The sequence below is a fragment of the Aspergillus brasiliensis genome, assembly GCF_001889945.1.
Source record: "Aspergillus brasiliensis CBS 101740 unplaced genomic scaffold ASPBRscaffold_5, whole genome shotgun sequence".
In the NCBI taxonomy this organism is placed as follows: Eukaryota; Fungi; Ascomycota; class Eurotiomycetes; order Eurotiales; family Aspergillaceae; genus Aspergillus; species Aspergillus brasiliensis.
The window spans coordinates 337,768-360,587 of NW_027137446.1; the positions used below are offsets into that span (position 1 = coordinate 337,768).

At 50.3% G+C, this 22,820-nt stretch overlaps 10 protein-coding genes across 10 annotated transcripts; 3 read left to right on the forward strand and 7 right to left on the reverse strand.

The window, feature by feature from the left end:
- Nucleotides 1-184: 184 nt before the first annotated feature.
- On the reverse strand, nt 185-1,357 carry ASPBRDRAFT_54238 (uncharacterized protein; the record flags this gene model as incomplete). The annotated part of the gene is made up of 3 exons (XM_067627200.1): nt 185-875; nt 945-1,190; nt 1,278-1,357. The coding sequence occupies 3 exons, from the start codon at nt 1,355-1,357 to the stop codon at nt 185-187; spliced, it is 1,017 nt and encodes a 338-aa protein (XP_067479634.1).
- Nucleotides 1,358-1,780: 423 nt separating this feature from the next.
- On the forward strand, nt 1,781-2,207 carry ASPBRDRAFT_537628 (uncharacterized protein). Its single transcript, XM_067627116.1, has one exon. It carries the CDS (start codon nt 1,835-1,837, stop codon nt 2,120-2,122), a length of 288 nt encoding a protein of 95 aa, XP_067479635.1. The 5' UTR covers nt 1,781-1,834; the 3' UTR covers nt 2,123-2,207.
- An 85-nt stretch (nt 2,208-2,292) lies between these two features.
- On the reverse strand, nt 2,293-3,732 carry ASPBRDRAFT_124187 (putative mitochondrial carrier protein; the record flags this gene model as incomplete). The annotated part of the gene is made up of 3 exons (XM_067617673.1): nt 2,293-3,047; nt 3,107-3,404; nt 3,511-3,732. 3 exons carry the CDS (start codon nt 3,730-3,732, stop codon nt 2,293-2,295), a joined length of 1,275 nt encoding a protein of 424 aa, XP_067479636.1.
- A 538-nt stretch (nt 3,733-4,270) lies between these two features.
- Nucleotides 4,271-6,157, reverse strand: ASPBRDRAFT_42081 (uncharacterized protein). Its single transcript, XM_067624730.1, has 4 exons — nt 5,770-6,157; nt 5,691-5,708; nt 5,296-5,519; nt 4,271-5,236 (listed from the first exon to the last, which is right to left on the reverse strand). The coding sequence occupies exons 1-4, from the start codon at nt 5,835-5,837 to the stop codon at nt 4,620-4,622; spliced, it is 927 nt and encodes a 308-aa protein (XP_067479637.1). The 5' UTR covers nt 5,838-6,157; the 3' UTR covers nt 4,271-4,619.
- Nucleotides 6,158-6,612: 455 nt separating this feature from the next.
- On the reverse strand, nt 6,613-7,419 carry ASPBRDRAFT_537798 (uncharacterized protein). The gene is made up of 2 exons (XM_067627119.1): nt 7,233-7,419; nt 6,613-7,144 (listed from the first exon to the last, which is right to left on the reverse strand). The coding sequence occupies exons 1-2, from the start codon at nt 7,281-7,283 to the stop codon at nt 6,824-6,826; spliced, it is 372 nt and encodes a 123-aa protein (XP_067479638.1). The 5' UTR covers nt 7,284-7,419; the 3' UTR covers nt 6,613-6,823.
- Nucleotides 7,420-7,555: 136 nt separating this feature from the next.
- On the reverse strand, nt 7,556-9,252 carry aspB (septin AspB; the record flags this gene model as incomplete). The annotated part of the gene is made up of 3 exons (XM_067620828.1): nt 7,556-8,191; nt 8,252-8,718; nt 8,781-9,252. 3 exons carry the CDS (start codon nt 9,250-9,252, stop codon nt 7,556-7,558), a joined length of 1,575 nt encoding a protein of 524 aa, XP_067479639.1.
- A 1,213-nt stretch (nt 9,253-10,465) lies between these two features.
- Nucleotides 10,466-11,355, reverse strand: ASPBRDRAFT_42083 (uncharacterized protein). Its single transcript, XM_067624731.1, has one exon. It carries the CDS (start codon nt 11,088-11,090, stop codon nt 10,842-10,844), a length of 249 nt encoding a protein of 82 aa, XP_067479640.1. The 5' UTR covers nt 11,091-11,355; the 3' UTR covers nt 10,466-10,841.
- A 579-nt stretch (nt 11,356-11,934) lies between these two features.
- On the forward strand, nt 11,935-12,562 carry ASPBRDRAFT_537901 (uncharacterized protein). The gene has a single exon (XM_067627122.1). It carries the CDS (start codon nt 12,159-12,161, stop codon nt 12,474-12,476), a length of 318 nt encoding a protein of 105 aa, XP_067479641.1. The 5' UTR covers nt 11,935-12,158; the 3' UTR covers nt 12,477-12,562.
- ASPBRDRAFT_175437 (FACT complex subunit POB3) lies at nt 12,302-14,811 on the reverse strand. The gene is made up of 8 exons (XM_067619804.1): nt 14,695-14,811; nt 14,418-14,640; nt 13,819-14,339; nt 13,529-13,768; nt 13,341-13,472; nt 13,052-13,285; nt 12,926-12,998; nt 12,302-12,859 (listed from the first exon to the last, which is right to left on the reverse strand). Coding segments are annotated over exons 1-8 (1,722 nt in total). The 5' UTR covers nt 14,697-14,811; the 3' UTR covers nt 12,302-12,562.
- A 2,984-nt stretch (nt 14,812-17,795) lies between these two features.
- ASPBRDRAFT_195109 (putative cellular morphogenesis protein (Rax2)) lies at nt 17,796-21,546 on the forward strand (the record flags this gene model as incomplete). Its single annotated transcript, XM_067620829.1, has 3 exons — nt 17,796-18,948; nt 19,002-21,254; nt 21,311-21,546. 3 exons carry the CDS (start codon nt 17,796-17,798, stop codon nt 21,544-21,546), a joined length of 3,642 nt encoding a protein of 1,213 aa, XP_067479643.1.
- Between the last annotated feature and the right edge of the window lie 1,274 nt (nt 21,547-22,820).

Sequence of the window (22,820 nt, forward strand, 5' to 3'; positions counted from 1 at the left end):
TGACCCGAAACAAGACAGTAAATAGATAGAAGTAACCAAGCCCATATCCAAGAAGACAAGAATAAACAATCAGCATCAACACCCCAGTCGCCTCTCTAACCCACATCATCTGTACTAACCGTCCCACTCACTGCAGCTGCAGCACCAAAAGCATAACCAAAACCCCATCACCAGGCATATATACTCACTTCCTCAGAATTGCTTCATATAATGTGCCAATCACTCCAATAGCACACCCCGCCAGTGCTCCATTCAGACCCCACGGAACAGCCCCCTCCAACCGATCAATCGTCAACCCCTGATAAGCACCGAAGAAAGTGAACTGCTCCGTATAGACCAAATACGTGATAACCGCCTTGGCGATATAAAAGCTCAACGGATCAAAGCTCGCGTGGACGCTAGGGCGACCACGAGCCTGCAAGCTAAGATTGAAAAAGTACGCGACAGTCAAAGGCAGCGCCGCACTAATCAACGCCCACAGCGAGACCACGGACCAGAAATGTCCCTCCACCAGCACGAAAAGGTCCGGAATGGCGAACTTCAAGTCCGGGACATGCGTCCACGCGGGCATGGCAACCGTGCCAACATAATTCCAGGGCACAACGGCCCGCAGAACGTCAAGGGCTTCAATCGATAAGATCAAAGTGCCAAAGGCCTTGACGCTGCTAAGGTTGGAGCGGAGCGAGTCGGCGTGCTCGTGCACACCCGTCCCCGACCACAGTTCGCTAACGGACTTGCCCCACGCGGCTGTCTGGCGATCAATCACGTCGGTAACCACCGCCGGCGAGGGCGGTAGCTCGGACACCAGCGATGACATCGTTGGCGGCTGCACGCCCACCACCTGTCCTGGGGTTTGGGGGACCTCGGATTCTTCTCTGCGAAGAGTCAGTAATCAGTCAATACAAGTCGCGACAATGGAAAGTATCGCGCGCGGGGCATCATACGTAGGCTGGCGCTCCACCTTGGCCTTCACCTGCCTCCGGCGCACCGATCGAGGAGCTGCTGCTTCATCGGGCGTCGGGGAGGCTTCGACCTTGGGGCCTCTCTTGGCGGGGGAGTAAACGCGCGGGGATTGCGACAGTCGTCGGTAGTAATCGGCCAGACGCGCGTCGGTTTTGAAGATGGACTCATTAGCTTGGAGATGGCGGTCGAGGGCGGCGGCGAGGTCTGGCTTGGTGAGGTCCTCATAGCTATTATTCCTCAGTTAGAAGAAGAGAGAGTGCGCGCGCGACACACGCCAATCACTAACAATAAGACATGGGGAGGAAGCTGCTTACTCCTGGAGGTCAGTGAGCTCGGCCCATTCTGTGAGTTGGGGCTTGCGCAGTTTCTGCAAATAAGGCAATCCGGTAGACATGACGATGCGCGCGGGTACGGGGATCCACGTTAGACCATGCGACCAGTGGCACAAGTTGCAAGGGATAAAGATAGGGTGAGGGGGGTAAGATAATATCAGGGTATATAGATAGGGAACGATAGGGGAGGGATGATGGAAGGAGGAGTAGTAAGTAGTAGTAGTGGGAAAGGTAAACAAGGTAAACACGAGACGAACAAGGAGAGGAGTAGTAGTGGTCGCAGCAGTAGTACCAGCGAGTAGCAAGTAGTAACCAGACTAAAGAGTCACTGTAAAGTGTAAAGAGAGCATCTCGTGAGGTCACGGCGGAGGGCAGCCAATCCCCGCGGCCCAATCGACTGACCGCATCCGGCTTGTTTACATCCTTCGCGCCCCTCGGCAACTGGCGGGTTTCTCTTTGTTGATCGCTTTGTTTTCATCCGTAAACTCTGGATCACTCATTCAATACTCAGCAGTCAGTCTCTCTGGAAATAATATACAATGCTTCATTACCAGCCCTTGTCTAATGTCTATCAATGTAAAGTATCCGTACATGAGATGATGTCTTCCTTCCTATACACAAAATGCAAAGGCCTGAACCACAACCACCCGATCATGCAATCAACTCTCAACATGCGGGGAAAACGACGGGAGGGGAGTGGAAATCCAGTAATTAGAACACAAGAGCCCGAAGAGAAAGAAAAGAAGAAAGAAAGAAAGAAAGAAAGAAAGAAAGAAAACAAAGAGAATAAATCATACCACTCCCGTCCGATCGCCCTTCCAACATAGCCGTCTATAATGCTCATGCTCATGCTCATGCCCATGCTCCGGTTGTGGTGCGGTCGGTCTTCTTTTATCTACAGCGGACACAGCACCGTGTGTCCCACAGACACCCGCCGATTGTAATCTCTATCGGGTCGCAGATGTCTAATCTTCAATGCAAGTCATGAAAGCTCCCCTCACAAGGGGCTCAGGTCTTCCACCCCCTGGTAAGCTTCCAGTTTCTTCAAAAGGTACTGGTACATGACCAGCATTGTTCCACTTTGAATGCTGGTCCACACTCCGCGGGGTCCAACTCCGCGGAACCACCCGGCGATTCCCTCGGTCTGGTAGATCATCTTCAAGCCAGTGAAGAAAGACGAGGTATCCAGACGGGGAGCCCCGGGCGGCGCGACCGACGTCGATGCTCCAGACGTCGAGATGGGTCGCGAGTGTGTGCGCAGGTTGGACGTCGTATGCGATGACGTATGCTGGCGCGGGCTCTCCTTCGTCGACGCAGGCTCACCCGCCGACTTGGGCGCAGTCGAGCTCGAGCTTTCCGGGTTCTTCTGGGTCTGAATCCGCGTCTTGACAACGTCCATCGGGCAAGTCATAACACCTGCCATTCCACCAGCCGTGACAGCCGTCAGAATCTCCAGGGGCAGTCCAATATCGCGCGAGCCGACCCATTCCTTCGCCAACCGATGTTCTTGTTCGTAGAAGGCGAACTGCAGGGCCGAGAAGGGAAGGTCACGGTAGATGGTGGCGCGGTATCCGTAGAAGAGGGCGGAGAATCCTTCCTGGCGAACGATCGTGCGTAGAGCATCCGTGGTCGAGCGGTAGTTGTATCCCGAGTTGAAATGCGGGTTATTGTAGCGTCCCTGCAGCTGCAGCCGCGTCTTCAAAACCTCGGAGGGAACGTATACGATGGAGGCAGCCAAATCAGCGAAGAAACCTAGCAGCAACCAAGTTAGTATCGCCCAACCCAAGGCGAAGCCACAAAAACACCCTTACCTCCAGACAGGTACGCAATATTGGGATTGATTCCAGAGTCCAGCATCTTCCGCTTGGTGAACTCATAGACACCAAAGAAAATGACCGTTCCGGGGAAAGACCCGAAGAGCGCCGGCGTAACACCACCATACAGACCACGGAAGAATCCCTCTTGTCGATAGATGGTCGCATACGATGAGGTCATGGAGGTGTATTTCGGAGGAAAGTGAGGATCGCCTTGCTGTCGAGTCTTAACCGTATCTAACGAATGCATGAGCATGTCACCGCAGGTACCACCGGTACCTCCAGCCAGCATAGCCTATCCAAGCAAAACAATGGTCAGAATAAAGATCTGAAGCTATATCCAAGAAACAAAATCTTATCCAACAGTCGCACGTTCCACACAAGACCAACACAAAACATACATGTAGATAGGGAGGACGAGGCTCCTCCTCGTCCGCAAGGGACGCAGCCTTCTGAGCATTATGGTCGCTGGATGCGCTTATCGGACCGGCGGAATGAATGACATGGTCGCTGCTGGTGGGAGCAACGTTGGGGAACTGAGAGGCCGACGCAGGAGAAGGGGGATCGGTAGACGGTGTCTCTGTCGTCGTGAACAGGCCCAGGACGCGCGAGGTCAAGCTCATTGCAAGAATACCGCAACCCACCGGATCGTGGTGCGGACCAGACCACGGGGGTTGGGATGCGGCGAGCGACTGTTGTTTAACGGAAGGACGCCACCCCGGTCAGGAATGGGATGACGGTCTCGAGAGCGGAGGGTGGTAGAGCAAAGCGGAAGAGATAGGTGAGTTCCGGGATAAATTACGTTGCCAACACTGGTCGGGAGAGGGGAGTTGTGAGCATCGCACCTCTCGATGATAAAAAAGATCTTTCGGGCATCATCGCCTACGTCCGGAAGGCCCCAAAATTTCGGTCGGTTTCCTGTTTTCTCCGCCGTCCGAGTTAGAATGGCAGCCTCAGGCACCAGTCTCATAAAGCTTCCGCCGGGCCATCCGCCTATCGCGGCGCTGCTTACGCGCTGACTGAGCCGTGGCCACTAACTAACGTACAACGCAATTCCGCGCCTCGATCGGAAGTCTAATCGGACCCGCCGACCGCCCGTCTCTCCAAAAGGCTAATTCCGGTCCTACTAATCCCTCAAAATCCGGTAGTCAAAGTTGCAGAGTATGACAGCCACTAACATTATACTGTCGCATTGGAATATATAACAATGAGACGTATTCAAGGACAGAAAAAAACATGCTGAGACATTTCACGTAACCTTTCCTCCCCCCGCGTACTCTCCCCGAGCAATCAAAAGTACCATTTCCGGATGCTACTCCCAAGTCTCGCTTAGTCTCTCCTCCACTATTCACAACCTTCATTGTTCATCAAAGGGCCGTGCTCCTCAACCAGGATGGCATCCGTCGCTGGTCGTGGAGATTCATTACTTCCACATCAGTTTCAATGATCGGTGTCCAGAACAAACGGCTCCCGCAAAACCTTGGGTGCACACGTAGGATCACGGGGCAGTTCACCAATTCCGTTGTATATCCTGAACCGTCCTGAACCAATCCTGATAATCCTGATGGCCCTCTATTGGGGCTTCTTCGCAGCACCGGAGCTCATACGGTTCAGATCCGTAGCCTCGTAGGCCTGGCCCACGGCAGCCTTGAAAGACTCCCATCCCTGGCGAACCGCAAGGGGGGGTGCTCTGGTGGGAAACCGAAGCATCAACTCTCGCGACGAAGTGACGGACCGCCTGCTGGACAAAGGAGCTCTGGGAGTATCTGGCGCGGAAGAAGGCCAGGTAGAAGAAGAACAGCACAAAGCTACCCTTGGAGAAGGTGAGAATGCCCACGGCCAAGCGGAGGAGAAGAGACATCTCCAGCTGTGCGACCAGATGCATGCTGGCGTCATAGTACTGCTTGACAAACCGTCCAATGGTATCAGCCAAGGGAGAAGGTCTGGCGGCGGGCTTAGGACCGCTAGGGGAGGCAGGAGAGGCGGGGGCAGGACCAGGGGCGGGGCCCTGAATGGTGGGAATCAGGTGAGCACGAGTGTAAGTCGCAACATGGAAGACGGAGTAGACGCTGAAAGGAAGCAGGGCCAACGGGATCTGGCGCGAGTAGAGCCAGACCAATGCCATACCTGGTTACTGCGTATCAGCGCCATTCTTTTCACTATTCAATCAGCAGCGGACCACTTACCGAGGTACTGGACATTTTCATCACCAGCCAGCTTCAGCGCAATGTTAGGAACACTGCCCTGGAGACGGCCACGGGCAATGTGTCCTTTGTACACCACAATTCCGTATGTCGCAGCAGCAGAAACAAATGCAAGGCGGTAAGATGCCTGCGCCGACGAGGAGTAATAGTTGAACGTAATGTAGGACAGAACATAGCGGAAAACCGAAAGGAGCAGCGTCACATGCCTATGGTGCGTTAGCGAATATGCTCGGTCCGACCGTTTCAAAGCAAGAGCTGGCGAGGGATGGTCCGGTGAACAAGTCCGGCTCGACAGGCCCAGGACCGTGATCTCAGTGTATGATGAAACGTCGCCAAAGAGAATAGGCAGGCAGAAAGATGGCGGAGCTATAACCTACCCAGTGAACCAAGCAAATCTAAGTAGAGGAGACCTCGTCAGCACACCAGTTTGTCAGTTCCGGGACATGCGACACATACTGCAGTGTTTGAGCCAAAGCCTTGAGTCTCTCAGGCAGAGGCAGGTTAGCGGGCGGAGCAGGGGCCATTGAGATCGCTTGTCTCGGGGAAGTCGTGTGAAGCAGGAATGTAGGGAGAGTCGTTGGTAGTGAGAAAGGACCGAGATACCGGGGGTGGAACGGTGGCACTGGAACAGCCAACAGCAATAGGTGAAGATGAGAAGGGAAAAGGAGGAGAAGGAACGAAGAAAGAATATCGGGGAAACTAATTGAGCGGTGGAAGCAGATGGATATTATCCACTTGGGGAGGGAGGCTGGGCGGGGACGGCGGTGGGTTTTGGCCTTGTTGAAGGGGAACGGTTCTTGTGCAGTTTGGGACCTTTGGAGAGTTGCCAGCTGAGGGAAGCTACTCTTAGTAGTACTACTCAGCCTACTAACTGGCCTTAACTAACTAGTTCGCTACTGGTCGCTGGCTGAGAGCATCAGCCGCACTCCCGTGACGTCGGTCGGCCGCCCGCAATGATGCAACACAACCGTCTGTGGGAAAAGCTTATCGATGTCATCATCCAGACGAGCTCTTCTACCGATCCTGGTCACAAGCATGAGGAATTGCCCATAGAAATTCAGAAGGCGTTTGTATGTTCCAGTCACTGAGACCTTTGTGCGTAGCAAATTTGATCTCCCCAGGCTCACGCGATCACCCAAAACAGGAGCATCTACTCCGTATAACGACAATGAAATTCTACACAACTTCTCCAAGCACAATGACTACCCTCTCATCCATACGGGAGAGAAATGGATAAGTGCGTCATTTTCTACGTGTTACGCTGGGTAATGCTTTTCGAATTAGCCTCAAACGTCGGTTGTATGAATGAATACCACTATTAACACAGTAGGCATATATCCACCCTACACGCTTTTTACCAGATACGACTCTTGTCGATTGGGCTCTGCTGCTGTTGCACGCCAACGACCATGGAAGGATACATCACCACCAAAGCACCATCAGCTTCGTCTTGCTTTTCTGCTCATACACACATACACTCTCCCTCTTCCATTATCTTATCGTTCGCTCTTCAATAACACTTCAGATTGACAACTAGCGCACAGAAACAGCAGAGGAACAAGGAAAAACGTCCAGAAAATAAAAGATGGTCAGGGGTGGGTGATCTCACTAAAATGGTGTAAAGGAGGCAAAAAAATAAAAGTGTACCGAAGACGAATAAAAGTAGGAAGGGAGTACCAGGCCACAACGGGGAATAGGAAATCGGACGGGAACAAGGTATAGCGTAGGCAAAAGTACATAACAAGAAGCGAATGGTGGACATGAAGCAGTGAATACCGAACCCAAAGCGGTCTTCCAGGCCGTCACCCCGTGCGTTCGTCTTGCGATTCCAGGACCAGAAGCACGGGAGCCTCCAGACATTATCACCAAGCTGGATTCAGCTCCGGTGTTCCGGCCACATCTCCTAGTCAAGCCCCAACTGGTGATTTGGTTTTCGGCTGAAGAAGAGAAAGAAAAAGAAATGGAGGCATTCTTTTCTTCCGCGGTCCACCCGGTCAATAATAGAGTCATTACTGGAAGCAGATACGAGAAAAGTAGAGGGTTGAGGGAGTGTGGGGGTGAGAACAAATAAACACAAGAGAAAAGAGGCGGCGGGTGAGAAAGAGCGTGCGGTCAATCGGGAGTCGTGGAGAAATCAACATAAAACCACCTGAGTGCCTCCGACGACCATCCGTAACCTCGGTGGTCCTTGATGTAAGTCCCTTGGCAAAGGCATCGGGGTACCAGTCATGCGTGCGTGCGTCTAGCGAAGCGAGAATCCCTTTCGCTTCGGCTCCTTTTCGATCGGCCTCCCACTTTCGAGGCGCGCCTTCTTCTCGTCCAGCTCCAGACGTTGCCGTTCCAGTTGGTCCTTCATCTCGCGATGTCGGGCGTATAGTTCGTCTTCGCTCTGTTTCAGCTTGCTCTCCTTCTCTGCGACCTTCTGTTGGAAGACCATCTTCATCTCTGCCTCCATCTTGGCGAGCTTCTGCTCGTGGAGGGCACGCTCCTCCTCTTGCTTGACAGCAGGGTTGACCTCCTTGAAGACGCTTGGGTCCTGGGCCACGCCCATCTGGGTCAGCTTGTCGGAGCGGTAGTTCTCGTACAGAGAGTTGTTGGTGTGTTCCTTGAGCTCCTCCATGTGGGTGCGGATCAGCATCTGGCGCAGCTTGACAAAGTCGCAGTGTTCCTCGTTGTCGACTTCGATGATACCCCAAGGGTAGCTTCTACCGCGCACTTTCCGGCCATCAGGGGTCGTAACCTCGGAGTTGGCACCAACGACGGCGAACGGGACCTTGGACATGATCTCCTGGTTCTCGGCAATAGTCTCCTCGTCGTCAAGCTCATAGCGCGGGCCTTCGAAGATCTGAATGGAGTGGTGCTGGATATCGGCCAAAATCTGAGGGTGGATCGCATCAGCATACTGTACAAGGGAAGAGGAATGGGGGTTTCAACCTACCCTCTTCTTGAAATCCACAATCTCCTCGTCCGTCAAGGTGTCAGCCTTGGCGATCACAGGGATCAGGTTGACCTTGGTGTGCAACCTGCGCATAACTTCGATATCGAGGGGCTTCAAGGAGTGGCCAGTGGGCTGAATGAAGTAAACGCAAGCGTGGATGCGGTTGTCGACAATGTTGGTTCTGTTGACCTTATTCTCGGCCTCCAGGTAGGCATCGTATCTCTGTTCGATGTTCTCCACAATCGGGCGCCACGAGTCGTCGTTGTTAACGAAATCACCGAATCCGGGGGTGTCGACCACGGTCAGGCGAAGACGGACACCGTTCTCTTCAATATCAGAGCTGATAGATTGGATAGAAACGGTCTTGGGGATGATGTCGTGGCTAGGGCCGGTACGTTCCTTAGGAGGGTAGAGCGAGGCGTTGAAGAGTGTGTTCACGAGAGTCGACTTTCCGAGACCGGACTCACCTAGCGGTGTGTTAGATTAAACAAGCTGCAACTTTGAGGGGTTCCGTCTTTCAAACACTTACCAACAACCATCACGTTGAAGTTGAATCCCTTGCGGACACTCTTACGGTGCCATTGGTTGGGCAGGTTGGCGAAACCAACGTAGCCGGTCAGCTTCCGGCGAACGACATTCTTCATATCCGTAGCAGCTTGAGCAACAGCCTTGGGGTCCTTGGAGCTCACGGTCTGAGCGTTTCCCGCGCCCATTGGGTTACTGCGCTCAACGAAGGGCGAACTGGGCTTGCTGCTGGGGGGAGAAGACGAGACGGGCGTGCCATTGGCAACGGGTGCAGAGGGTGGTGTAGCTACATTGTGCGAATCAGAGTCAGCAACTGGTTCATCATCCTGTCGTTCACTTTCGGAGGACAAGCGATCGAGAGCCGGCGAGAACGAATGGCGCTTCGGTCTCTGCGAGCCTTTTTGGAGGAAACTTGACAGAGCTTCTGAATCTCCCTGAGAGCGACCATCCGCACTGCGGTTCCTGGAACGTGCCATGGTGGTATCACAACGCGCTAGGATGCCGGGGTTCGGAGTGACGATAGGGAGAATTGGTGGCAGGTAGGAAAGGGGGGTTTTCTTTCAAAGCGCAGGTTGAGGATGAAAAGAAGGGTACAGGGCGACAAGCTTACCCATTGTGGAAGTTAAGGGTGTGCAGGTGGTATGGGAAGCGAGCGTAGAGGAAGCAGGTAGTAGCGAGCGTCGATGAGGAAGTTCCCCTGAACAGGTAGTACCTTCTTCGTTAGCGACAAAGTCCTTGCAGGAAGCAGTCAAGGGGAGGGTCTCGAAGCAGCAATAGTAGAAGCAGCAACGTGGAGGATAACCGTTTTCCACGTATGGTCCGTGGGGATGCAGAAGAAGGGAGGGGGGGGCCAGAGAATGGAGAAGGCAGCCTGCCTACCTGGATACTATTATTCACCGGTAAAAGGGTGAGGTTCAGTTTGATCACAAGCAAAGGGGATGGAATAGCTGGAACCCGAGGAGGATCTCAAAAACACAGCTCAAAAAGCAGGGTGTGGAGGAGATGATGCGAAACGAAACAGGAAAAAACAAAAGTCGGGGAGAAGAAATGAAAAGGACGATGAAAGAGAGAAGTGAATACGTACTGAGGGAACAGGGGAAAGAGGGAGAGCGATTGGGACCTGCGGAGTGATGGGGGTGTTTAGTCGTTGGAGCCAGACTGTTTGGTGGCCCTGTCCGAGAAAGAAAGGGGGGGCTCTGGTTTCTACTCTCTGCCAAAACTAAACTAAACTGCTACTGTATGGGTAGTTAGCTAGTTAATCAATCCTTAGTAGTAGTAGTAGTCTTGCTGCCCTGTCGCCCACTTTTCTTTCCCCATTGGATTGATTGGATTAATTCTTTGGTTTTTAAATATGACACTCGCCGTCTTTTGCCTCTCTAATCAATTCATATGAGCTGGATTTGAGTTCTTTCCCAGCAGTATTGTTTACTTTCCCACACTATCTGGAAGCGCGACATTCCGAAATACAATGGCTCTATGGTCATCATTATTTCACTCGGAACTTCATTGCGACTAATTAACGCTGGGGTATTTAAACTGTCACTACTGTACTTACCTTCTTAGTACCTTAGCAACAGGACCAGTGTTTTTTTTCTACCGGCCATGTCCATAACGAAAAAGCAATAAGAAAATCCCCCAAAGTCAAACTTAAAGTCCCTCGAGATCTTTTGGACACCACTGGCTTAATAAAAGATGCGAAACAGCAACCCCCCAAAGTCAGGTGTGATAACTAGTCTACCAAGTCAGTAAGATCGTGGGGAACAAGCCAATTACCCAACCAACCAACCCTGGAGCCATTGACTATCTAATAGGATGCGCATCCGAGAATGAGAAAATTCCACTTTCGGAGGGCAAGGTTGGAGCTGTACAATCAAGAAGCCTAAAAGGACTGATTAATTGAACTCCTGACCCGTGTGTCCTGCACAGTGCTCAATCTACCGGACCTTGGGTCGACGGTGACCACTCCCAGGTTTGCTTTTCAAGACAGATCCGCTGCGGGTGGGCTATTATTAGGTGGAAGGATGCTTTGTGTGTGTCCGGTGCGAATCATCTGAACCTGCAAGTATCATCCGATGGGCCATTTATACGCAAGCCCACCCACCTGTCTCGAACGACATACAGATAATCGGAACATAGAAGCAGCTGGTAGGTAAATCTGGCCGGCAGGGAAAGAACGGTGCTCACACCGCACGGGACACACGCCTCGCAAGCAAAAAAGCAGGCTAACCAGGCTGTATTTCCATGCGTAACCGCGTAACGGGCGGGACGGCAAGCAGTCAGTCAGGGGGGGAAGAATACCACCACTAATACCCATTACGGGAGTTATGGACAACTGACTGTGGTGTGTCGGGTCCGGAAAAACACGGTGTGCCGTGCGTTGCAGTCAAGGCTTTTCCCTCCTCAGCCAATCATTGCCGCTTCGCCCAACGGTCTGGAAGCAGGCGTCACACCATGGGAACTTGCCGGCTGGTTCTAGCACTACGGGGAAAGAATGGTACTAAACCAAAACATAAAAAACATAGATAGTATTTGAGCCTACTCCGTAGTTAGTCGATCCGAATTTCCATTAATTTGAACATCGTCCATCTTCAATTTTAGGTCTGTCCTCCTCTAGATTTCACCAAACTTCACAAATCAAGATATCAATTACCTACCTGCCTACCTACCTACATAATTAGAACACTTACCACCACCACACTTCCTATAAATAACTCAACCCCAATGAAACACCAACCCTGCATCATCCATGAACAACCGAGCAAGGGAGCCCGAAACCCGACCTCGGAGTAAATCATGAGGCTACACAGTACTCACCCGACTACCAGTAGAATTACTAGCCTCCTACTTCCTACTTCCTACTTCTCCCTAACCCCCCTACACCGCACTTCATTATCCATCCGAAATGAACCTATCGTAACCTCCCAACATGCAAGACAGGTTTGAAATAACCATGGCAATCGGGCATATTTCATCCTGCAGTCACAAACATACATACATACATACATACATACATGCAGCAGCTAGCCTTCCTGTGCGGCGTAGATACTACTTACTACGTACTACATACAGTATTAGCTAGTTAATTAGTGCAGCTAAATTCCCAGTAGGGATGATAAGTATCTAGCTAATAACGTTAAGGTATAATAATGGCATGTGATATATCCTATATTGAGACACACATCTCAATGACTTAGTTATTGATGGTTGAGAGGATGATACGAGTCGAATCGAATCGGTCCGTCCTCACTTACAGACAGAAGGTTTGGGTTCTCGTTCTACTAACTACCTAGTCATGATCTACGAGCCATGGATCATCGTTGTCCTGGTAGTACTATGGTAAATTGGTAATAGACTACCACTGACATATTATTATCCACATGACATGCAGGAGATATTCGATAGTGTTGCCAATAAGCAAACTTTGAGGAGAATCAAACTGGAGTTTTATCCGATGTGTCTTATTCTTGTGACGTTTTGGATGGTATGTAGTGTTTTACTTCTATCTACGGCATGGTGGTGGTGGTGGTGGTGGTCGGTATCTTCTGTTAGCTACTACTACCAGGATGGCTCCTGTATGCTCGATTGGTCAACGGTCCTTTGCGTGCCATTTTTGAGTAGAGTACATTTACAGATATTCAAGAATCCAAGTACAGAGTGTAAGAGGCAGAAGGACTATGCTAAATGTCATCCAGATAGATAAGCCCGGTTCATTATGCGATAATCATCATAACAATGGGGACGCGGCCGGTCGGAGAAAACCAAGCAAAAGAACTTGAGACGTTAAAACTATTTTCCAACCTTCGTCTTCTTTTTTGGCCGCGCTCCCTCCGCCTCTGACATTGGCTCATCCTCGTCATCATCTTCCCCATCAGATGCATCCCCCATCTCGGCGTCACTTGCACTGCCGCTGCTCTCGTGCTCGGAGTCGTACTCTTCCGCAACGTCGGAATCAGACTCGGCCTGGAAGTCCTCGTCAATGGATTCTTCGTCTTCAACGGCGGAGCCACGGTCAGCCCGAACGCCATCGTCGTCGCTGGAGCCCATGTCGTCATTGTCAAGAGCTGCGGCGATGAGAGCCGAAGCCTAGTCCAAATAGATTAGTGATGACGAACACACATATACTTGAGGAATTTGCAAGGTTACACGTACATCGTCCGACATTTCGTTCTTGAAACGGATGTTCTTCGCCTTGAAGAATTCTTCGAGGGGTTGTTGCTCCTCACTAAGGAATGTTAGCGCCTCTGCTAAATATTTGACCGTTAGAGATCCACATACCGGTTGATGTTGCTGAATTGGTGCTCTCCCAGGCCAGCCTTCAAGCTAACTGTGATGTCAAACGTTCTGCTGGCCGAGATGGCGCCACCCACGCGAGACATGGTAATGATCGCAATGTTCTCAATCTGAATGTAAGTGGCAGGCTTGGGGACGAAAATCAAGCTCTTGTCCAAGAAGTAGAGAAGACCCTCATTGGCTTTGATGGAGCACTTGACTCCACTGTGGCCGTGATGGCTGTATAATGTCAGTATCCGGAGAATAAGCTAGCACGAAACACCGTATCACTGACCTGACAAAGTCCTTCGACGGCATGATGACCTTCTTGCCTGATAGGCCACGGAAGATCTTCGTGACCACCTGGTGGATGGGTTCCTCGTAGCGGGGCTCCAACTTGTCTTTGTAGCGAGTTTCCAAAAGTTCACTTGTAATATGTCAGGAGCTGTATGCGACCGACTGGATTCATATGTTTGCACTCACTCTGTCATGTTGAGCTCCAAGCTGATTTCTTCATCCAACTTCAGCTGCATTACCAGGAACGGGTAGCGAGTCTGGCCTTGTCGTAGCGGGGGATCAAGTCCCAGAACGATCAACGTGTGTGTGTCATCGTTCTTCGGAAGCAGGAAGAACTTCTTGATAGAAGCGTATTGAATCTTGTAGTCATAGGTTTTACCACGTAACCGGAAGGATGATTCGTACATGTCGATATCGAACCGACCTCTGCAAAATCCGTTAACACACGGCCATGATATCGTCCGGATAATACGCACCTGGGTGTAAGATGCAGAACATCCAAGAAAGTAGCGAATGTGTCGCCAGCCACATCTCCAATCTCCGCCTTGTCCATGAGCATCTCGTAGAACAGGTTCGCCGCATTCTGCTCTTCGCCCTCTTCTTCCTCGGCTCCATTCTCTTCGTCCGCATTTTCTTCCTTGATACCCTTCTCGGTCTTGACGGCCGTTCCTGGGATGTAGAATCGCATCTCGACAAGTTCGTCCGGGCCCGAAGCGGCCTTGCGACCACGGTTCTTCGTGCTACCGGCCGGTTTGGCGGGCTCATTACCTTCGCCACCCAGAGCAAATTCAACAGCGACTTCGTTCTTTCCGGCAAGGTTCGTGTTCGATATCTCGGAGTAGGGAATTTCGAATGCTGGTCGGTTCTGCACGTTGAAGGATAGTTCTGCTTTCGTGAACTCCGCCTTGCCCCAGTTCCATCCTCGAAGAGCGTGCTCTCGGCTTTCCATGTTGATACCGTACCAAATCTTGAACGCTTTGCTCAATCGCTCGAAGTCCTAGCGTCCACGGGGGCAAAGGTTAGACAAACTCTTCTCTCATATTGACATCACTCAAAGTCATATCTCCGGACATACCTCCTGATCAAAACCATCAAGCTGGATAACTCCCGAGGAGCGCGACAAGATTTTGAGCTCATAACCCTTTGCTGCTCGACTCCATTGGGCTGCGCCGATGTTGCTGCTGTCAAGAGTAAATGTTTCGCCTCCTCCGGAAGGCTTCCATCCCAAGCCAGATTCCGCCAGTTTGCATTTTCCATGCTGCTTCGAGAGGTCAAGATAGATGTTATCGAAGCTCTCCCTGAAAGAAAGGTAATCAGCACCGTAGGCGGCGACGATGGGTAAAGAAGCTCACATTTTGGAGGAGCCCTCAAGGGTGTCACAACAGGCGTAGAGAGTATTGAAAGAGTCTGATCAGTTGCCCTCAAAGCGGCGACAAGTTTCAACTGAGTGGCTAGTGAGTTGAGGGTGCTTTTTGTAGATAAGGTGTTTGAGCTACTTCCGATACTGAGCTCCGATATCCTTTTTCCTGGAGTCTCGCGTTGCGCGCGGCTATGCCTCTTACGTGGTGCGGCAAGTTCCTGGCACCACTTCTGCAGAATTGGATTAGTTCTTCATGCCTGAGGCACCAAATGTCACGACCACGAGTAAGAAGCCTGATTGGCAATCTCAGGTGAGGTACTAGTCGTGGTGGTTTCTTACGATGAATATTCGGATCGGTCAGTTGATATGCTATTTGCTTATTTACTGCCTTTATGAGATCTGGTATCTCTGAAATGGAGATGTTGTTATTGGTACTGCTAACCATTAGGTAGATCTATGTCACTTACCAGTTCCATGAAATGACAGGACTTCGCAGTGGTCGTGCTTTCATGTATCGCTTGTAAGATTAATTATATAGTAGTAGGAATTGGCATCTCAGTAATTACTGACTGCTGTTCTTATCTCGTCTTATATATATTGCGCTCGTTGTTCGTATGGTGTGAAGTGTTTATCAAATCTCTGAGTAGTCGTTATATATAGTTTACGGCTATCGCTTCATCCATTGGAAACATACAGTTTTCTGTCCCGTCATCTTTTTTGATCCATATGATTACTACCTATACCACCACCGAAAACTAGTGACGAACTTCCTTGAAGTCAGGAACCTATGCCCGAGATAAAAGGACGATGTTCTAGAAGCCACCGATTGCCGAAGATTAGGCTCCTATTTAAAACACCGCGACTGATGTTCACGAATGACTAGACCAATTGTCAATCGCTCCCAATGTAAGACCGACCTTTTGCCCACAATAATGAGCGAGCAGTTGGTATTCCAGGCGCAAAAGAGAATTATACTCATGGCTCGGCCGATGCAATCATGCCGATAATGCTTCTATTGAACAACGTGCAGGTGAACATTCTTCTACTCTATATGTCAGATGATGTGCCGTGAGTGACAGTAAATGACTGGGCAGCTTCGGGAATCCGAAAGAGGTCACAATTCGAATATTCATGGCTTCTGGAAGATTCTATATTGTTACATTATATTTCTGACCAGGCTTAGCATAGTCGGTGCTTTCTGCGCAAGTGTGTCCTGGAAACCATGGCCCCATTATGAACTACGCGTGCTTATGTTGTCTGTCGAGGGCATAATGAATAACGAAAGCATTGTTTGATTCCACCACCAGATATCGCCTGACGGGCCTCTAGAATATGACTTGCAGTGTCCTGTCCTTTCTCGGGATAGAAGTATTACATATCCATTGCATGCTGGCAAGGACAGGGTTCTATGTGACTTGTCACTATAGGAGGCCACGATCCCTCTTGGCAAGAATCCACATGAACACAAATAACCCTTCATCATTGATAGATAGAGGGAGGTCCCTGCAATACTCATATAGAGACCTAGAGCAACCGGCAAGTAAGCATAAAATACAATCTCGATCAACACTCAAAATAGCCCTCTATACTCCGTACAAGAAAGGGTAGCTAAAGGATCCATCCCCGTAGCAAGGAGAAAGGAATCCAACCCACACAGCACTGTCTATGCCGGCTCTATAGTTGGTATGATGCAGAAATCCTAGTGGTCTATGCGCTCATATCACAGATGCAGCTTTTGATTATGGGTTGGGGAAGTGAAATGAATACTGTCGGTGAGTGCCCGAGAATAGTGTTTCTATACCTGAGAGTATGAGATGGCTGCTATTAGGCGATAATGAGAAGTCTGCTCGAGCATAGTACTAAGCAAATCAAAATAAACACGATGTAGCTGCATGTAGGTGTATTGAGTTAGATAAACCTAATGTAGCTCCTGCTGTTGGCATATAAAGTTAGAGTTCTGTAACCAGTTCATGCGACTCTAGCTGCATAGTACACCGCCAGTAAGGACAGTTTCAATAAGGTGAAATGCATTGATCCTGAGCTGACGGCTGTGAGATGAGGACCACTACTCCGTATAGATGAGACCATCTACTTTGCCCCCAGTCTCCTGGTGCTGTATGTCATTATTGTCGCTGTGACGGCGTCCAATATTAGGGGTGGGGTTGAATGGAGAAGATCGCCTAATAATAGGTAATCCCACCGGGCTGCAAGGTGTCTCTCGTTCGGAGGCGCAAGTAGTGATCCTGCGTAGATGATCAAACCAGCCTCTTCCCTAATGGTAGTAGTCTAGAGCCTTACCATTGGCATCCTCCCAAACATGATCGGAGAGTTGACCGGTATGCAAATACCAATAATAATGTGACCACTCGATAGTTGGTCTAGTCTAGTTAGTAACTGGAATGAAGCCCGTAATTGAAGGCACCCCCACTTTGCGGTGGACACCAAACTGGCTCCCAAAGTGTAGCTCCATTTCGTGGCTCATACGCAACAATCAGAAAAAGGTCCACCAAGCAGTGAGCGAGTAATCTCGCGTTTCACGTACCGGGCCGACGAGCATCCCGAGGGCGTCTCACGACGGTTCGCTAGAGCTGCTGACTGCGCAGCGTTTGGTGGAACCCGCAACGCAGGCCAAATGGGCCACGACCGGGCGGGAAATGATGGTACCTGAAAAACCACCACCGAACTAGCAACTTCTGGGAACAAACAAGCCCCTGCCCGGCCATGTCACTCGTTCGCTCCATCCAACTTCTCTCAGTCATTCGTTAATTAATTTTCACCTGGCTGTGGCCATTCCTGTACTATCGGGCTATCTCTGCCTGAGATCACATTCGTTCCTTATCTCTCTTTACATTCCTTTCTTTTTTTGTTCTTCTACACTTCGTTTATTAATGTTTTCTGGGTCCGACCACTCCTTTTCTCGTGTTCCTCGTGCTGGTAGCTCAGCCTCCTATTAGGAAAACACCGTCTTTCTTCTAGTCAAACTACCTGAACTCTTGCAACGCCTTACTCGGGTTCAAACAATTGTTTTCGATTCCCTTTCTTTCAATCCCTGGCCGTCAACTTTTCTTTGGCCTGTCGTCGCGAACCTGGACAATGAGGGCACCCTCACTGTTTGGGCCTGCGACGGCTGGCTTGTCGACCGTCCTCCGCCTTGGCTATTTTCTCCAGTCGACCCCCGCTTACGGACTCACCTTCCAGTCCGTCTCAGAGCCCGAGCTAGATCTGTCGCCATTGGGCCAAATCGCCTTCACAGGAGACTTCGATGCCATTTCACTCTATCAGTATACCGAGCAGTCCGACACAGCCACCGAAAATGACGATGCGCAATCCCTTCTCACCCCTCTCCCGAACGGGATTCTCACGTCACTCGAGACGTCCAACGCCCACATTCGTGCGATGTGCTCATTCACGAAGAAAGACGGAACGTTCTCGGGTATTTTCGTCGGAGGCAACTTCACCAGCTTGGGAGGGGTCGACTCGGAAGGTGTTGCGCTGTACAATCCGGACTCGAATAAGGTGACAGCATTGTCAGGTCTTTCGGGCTCGGTATCAGCATTACTTTGCGATCAAGAAACGAACAGTGTTTATGTCGGAGGAAACTTCACATATTACAATATTACGAACGCAGTGGCCTGGGTCGGAAATGAAGGCTGGTCGAACCTGTCGTTTGGCGGCCTGAACGGGCCCGTCAATTCAATCGTGAAAGACAGCAACGGACATATCATTTGGGGCGGTTCCTTTGACAGCACCGGCAATTCTACGTCATCCGATAAAGGACTGCAGGTGATCAATCTCGAAAATGCTACAATTACCTCCGATGCGGAGTCCTCGACTAGCGGCTTCATTAGCCCTCGTAACATTATATGTCAGACGAGCGGCGACGACGGTGAAGGCAAGACTTGGCTGCTAGAGGATTATTCCCCGGGGTACTGGCGCGCCAAAATGGGATTTGAATATTACCCCACCAAGTTTAGATTGTACAACACTCATTATGAGGGACGCGGCACGAAAACGTTCCTGTTCAGGAGACTTCCAGACAATGGAATCATGAACTTGACGTATACCGACCCCGACACTGGCAAGGACGCTCACTGCGACCAGTCTTGCCCACTTTCAAACAGCACCTCGGAGAAGTATCGCGAGTTCCGTTTCGTCAACAGTGTTGGCATGAGTGGATTCCAAATCGAGATTCAGGACTGGTACGGCAAGGGTGCCGGTTTGAATGGGATTGAAATGTTCGAGACCAGTGAGTTGCCATCTCTCTTTCTTACACCGAACGTGAACTCTAACGGCCGTCAGACATTTATGCATACGCTATGAATGATTTCAATGAACCGACCTGTGCTGGTTCTGATTATCCGTCAAAGTCAACACGCACAGGGTCATGGTCTGTCGCAGCATCCGGCCAAAGCTCGTCCGAATACTTGACCACACAGGTGACAGAATCAAATGCGACCAGTGCTTCAGTAGTGTTTGAACCGGATGTCAAACTGTCTGGAAACTACTCAATCAAGCTGTACACACCCGGCTGCCAGCAGGATAGTACCTGTGATTCACGTGGCATTGTCAATGTGACAGTCACCCCTACCAGCGATACCGACGAACCCATCCAAACACTCATCTACCAGACCAACTTGTATGAAAAGTACGACACCATTTATACCGGCCACGTGGATGCCAGCGATAGTTCTTTCCGCCCCCGTGTCAAGTTGACCCCGACAACCGGCCAGGGGAATAATGTCACTGTGGTGGCCTCACTGGTTCAGTTCGTGGCAAATTCGGTGTCAGGTAATTCAAGTGATAACCTGAATGGCCTGTTTGAGTATAATCCGTCGAACGGCACCACAAATGTCACGGCTTCTGCGGTTGACCAGGCAGGCTTGGCACTCGAAGATGGCGCTTCCGTCAACGCCCTGGCCAGCCATGATAACATCATATACGTCGGTGGTAATTTCTCAAGCTCCATTATTGAAAACATCATGTACTTTGAACAAGATGGAAATGCGACAGCAATGCCTAAGGGTGGATTGAACTCTGAGGTGACTAGCATGGCGGTGCTGGGCGACAACCTTTATGTCGGCGGAAACTTCACTGATACATACAGTGGTGGAAACGATGGCCTGAATTACGTCGCAGCGTATTCTTTCGACTCAAAGACGTGGTCAGCATTGGGTGCCGGTGTTAATGGCCCCGTTCACAATGTTCTTGCTCTCAAACTCAACGTTTCTGTGGATCTCAACGAGACGATCATTGGTGTCAGTGGTCAGTTCGATCAATTGCTATCGTTTGGTGACAGCCCGGCAACCAATGTCTCTGGATTTGCCGTCTGGGTTCCCTCGCGCAACGACTGGCTTCAAAATCTCAATGTCAGCCAATACGAGTTTGCTGGACAACTTTCAGCCTTTGCCGAGGCAGATAATGCAACTATACTTGCTGGTAGTCTTTCTTCGGGTGGTCTTGCTGCAGCCGGCGCTGTTGCTCTTCTCTATGACAACGAGCTGGGTCTGGAGCCTCTGCTGACGGATTTCAACACAAGCGGTCAGACCTACACGGGTCTTTACGACACGAGCTCGAGCAACAATCTTACAATACTGGGAGGCCACTTCACTACCAGTGCGACTAACGGTTCTACGATCGATAACCTCGCCATCCTTGATGGTAACGCCGCTACCATTCGTGGTCTAGGTGCAGGTATTGACAGCAACTCTACATTTTTGGCGTTGGCAATCTCGGACAACGTCCTCTACGCTGGTGGAAATGTTACTGGAAGCGTCAGTGGCTCGACATTGAATGGTTTGGTCGTTTACAATTTGGACAACAACACCTATTCACAGCACCAGCCACCCCGATTCCTTGGCGACGATGTGACGGTCAATGCCATTGCTGCCCGTCCTAGCTCGAACCACGTCTACGTTGCAGGGCGCTTCCAGAGCGCGGGTGCTCTGCCTTGCCCGGGAGTTTGCTACTGGGACACCGAAAACCAGCAGTGGAATCGGCCAGGCGCGAGTCTGAATGGAACCGTGCTGGCGCTCAAGTGGCTCAGCAGCAAGGAACTGCTGGCAATCGGAGATCTTAGCATCGACGGAAACCAGTCGGCGGTCGCGACCTATACGGTGAAGCAACAGAGTTGGCAGACCTTCGAAGGGGCTTCGGCTTCCGACATTCCTGGGACCATCACTGCCTTCACGCCGGCCAACACCGCGGTGTCCAAGTTCTGGCTTGCGGGCGTGTATGCCAACGGCTCCAGCTTCCTTGCCGCCTATGACGGTTCTAGCTTCAGTTTCGTGAGGAACATGTTCGACGACAACACCGAAATCCGTGGGCTTGAGGTTCTTCCCATCAACAAAAATCACGATGATGTGAGCAACCTGAATGATGACCAGATGCTTCTGGTCACTGGTCGGCTCCAGCTCCCGGACTTTGGAAACGCCTCAGCGGCCCTATACAACGGGACAGCGATGATACCTTTTATGCTGTCTTCGACTTCTAATGGGCAGCCGGGCAGCGTTGCTCACATGTTTTTCGCGAACTCGAACCCCTACACAAGCGGAGGTATGCATATCCCTCAGTATATTGACTATAGTATCAAATGCTAACAATCCAACCAGGCAAGCACCTGTCCAATGGTATCGTCGTTCTCATCTCGTTCTGTTGCGCTCTCGGCTGTGTTTTCTTGATCGTCATAGCCGGTATCATCTTCAACAAGATCCAACGCCGTCGTCAAGGTTACATGCGGGCTCCTCAGGGAGTCGGAATGGATCGACCCTCCAACATGCGAAGGCTTCCTCCGGAGTACCTTTTCAACTCCATCAAGCAACCGAACCCGGGTGCACCCGCCATCTAAGTTGGAGGGAGGGGCATTTCGCCTGCCCCGGATGCAATGCCTAGCTGCAAAGCAGAACGATCATATAATCTGACACACCACCATCTACCACTATGTTGATTCCAGTCTCATCTGATACCTCGAACGGCGTTCTTGGGAAACAATCCATCATATACCCGATTCATTTTATTCTTAATTCATGATGTTTATTTGACCTCCTCGCACCTAACAGGAGGTCTTTTGTTGTCTTTATTTTTATTGAGTGTTATTGTCTGCTTGAAATCTTACTCATGCCCCCCATCTGCCTGTGCATGCATGCATGTCCTAACAGGCCCGGACCCACATCCGAGTCCCCTCCAATCCTTGCCATGTTATAGTTGTTGTCGTTGTCGTTGAGTGTGATCCTGTTTCAGTATCTATTGTACCATACACTCCCATCCTGTCTTATTTGGGGACTGGGTGTGAGACCTGCCTTTCATTCCTCCATCTTCTGAGCCGTGAATGTCATGTTACCGGATGGACATGTACATACATTAAGATAAGATTAATCCGCGCGAGTCCGCGGGCAATGAACCATATTTTGTGCATTGACATGATTTTTAGCTGTTTAGTCTAGTGTCTTCATCACTAACTAGCTAGTCATTCTAATAATCAATAAATTCCCGCCATGCAGGTGTCATGCAGTTGAGTAGTAGCAGTAAGTAGTATGATTCTCTTCACGACTAACTAGATAGTCTAATGAGCATGTTTACTTCTTCGGTGGATCAATAGAGCGAAACCCTGATAAATCTAATTGCAAATAAAAAGAAAGAGTAAAATACCCTAACTTTTGGGAAACTAACTACTAGATAGTAGTAGTAGTAGTATGTACTGTATAAATAGCAAGCCTATCATATGCTACAAATGGAACCAAATGTGAACGTGATTGGTGGGGAACAAAAAAGAGGAAGACGAACGAGATGTGCTTACGAGACTAGCTAGATACTTAGTGCTAGTTTATCTAGTTTAGTACTCTGGGATTTCATCTGATATTCATTTACTATCTAGTACTTAGTGAGTATATCTATCTCTCTCTACGAGGGTTTTCATGTCAGTGCGGAATCGTGTACTGTTGTACTAGTTAAGCGAGAAAGAAGGATGGGGGTAGAAAAAGCGGAGAGAGGGTGTAAGCATCCATCCCACATCAGATCAGAAGGTCGCGTGAGGGACAGAGATTTTGAGGGAAAATAGACCAAAATACGGAACACTAAGTATGAGGGAAGGAAGCGAGTCAGAAACTGGATACTTCTTAGCTA

Coding starts and splice junctions, on each gene's coding strand:
- ASPBRDRAFT_537628 (XM_067627116.1), top strand. CDS start 1,835: ATGCTTCATTACCAGCCCTTGTCTAATGTCTATCAATGTAAAGTATCC.
- ASPBRDRAFT_42081 (XM_067624730.1), bottom strand. CDS start 5,837: ATGGCCCCTGCTCCGCCCGCTAACCTGCCTCTGCCTGAGAGACTCAAG. Junction 5,237..5,295: donor TGAAAATGTCCAGTACCTCG/GTAAGTGGTCCG, acceptor CGCAGTAACCAG/GTATGGCATTGGTCTGGCTC.
- ASPBRDRAFT_537798 (XM_067627119.1), bottom strand. CDS start 7,283: ATGCCTCCATTTCTTTTTCTTTCTCTTCTTCAGCCGAAAACCAAATCA. Junction 7,145..7,232: donor AGCCGAAAACCAAATCACCA/GTTGGGGCTTGA, acceptor TGCTTCTGGTCC/TGGAATCGCAAGACGAACGC.
- ASPBRDRAFT_42083 (XM_067624731.1), bottom strand. CDS start 11,090: ATGGGTATTAGTGGTGGTATTCTTCCCCCCCTGACTGACTGCTTGCCG.
- ASPBRDRAFT_537901 (XM_067627122.1), top strand. CDS start 12,159: ATGCAGGAGATATTCGATAGTGTTGCCAATAAGCAAACTTTGAGGAGA.
- ASPBRDRAFT_175437 (XM_067619804.1), bottom strand. Junction 13,769..13,818: donor GTTCTGCATCTTACACCCAG/GTGCGTATTATC, acceptor CGGATTTTGCAG/AGGTCGGTTCGATATCGACA. Junction 13,286..13,340: donor CCGTCGAAGGACTTTGTCAG/GTCAGTGATACG, acceptor GACATTATACAG/CCATCACGGCCACAGTGGAG.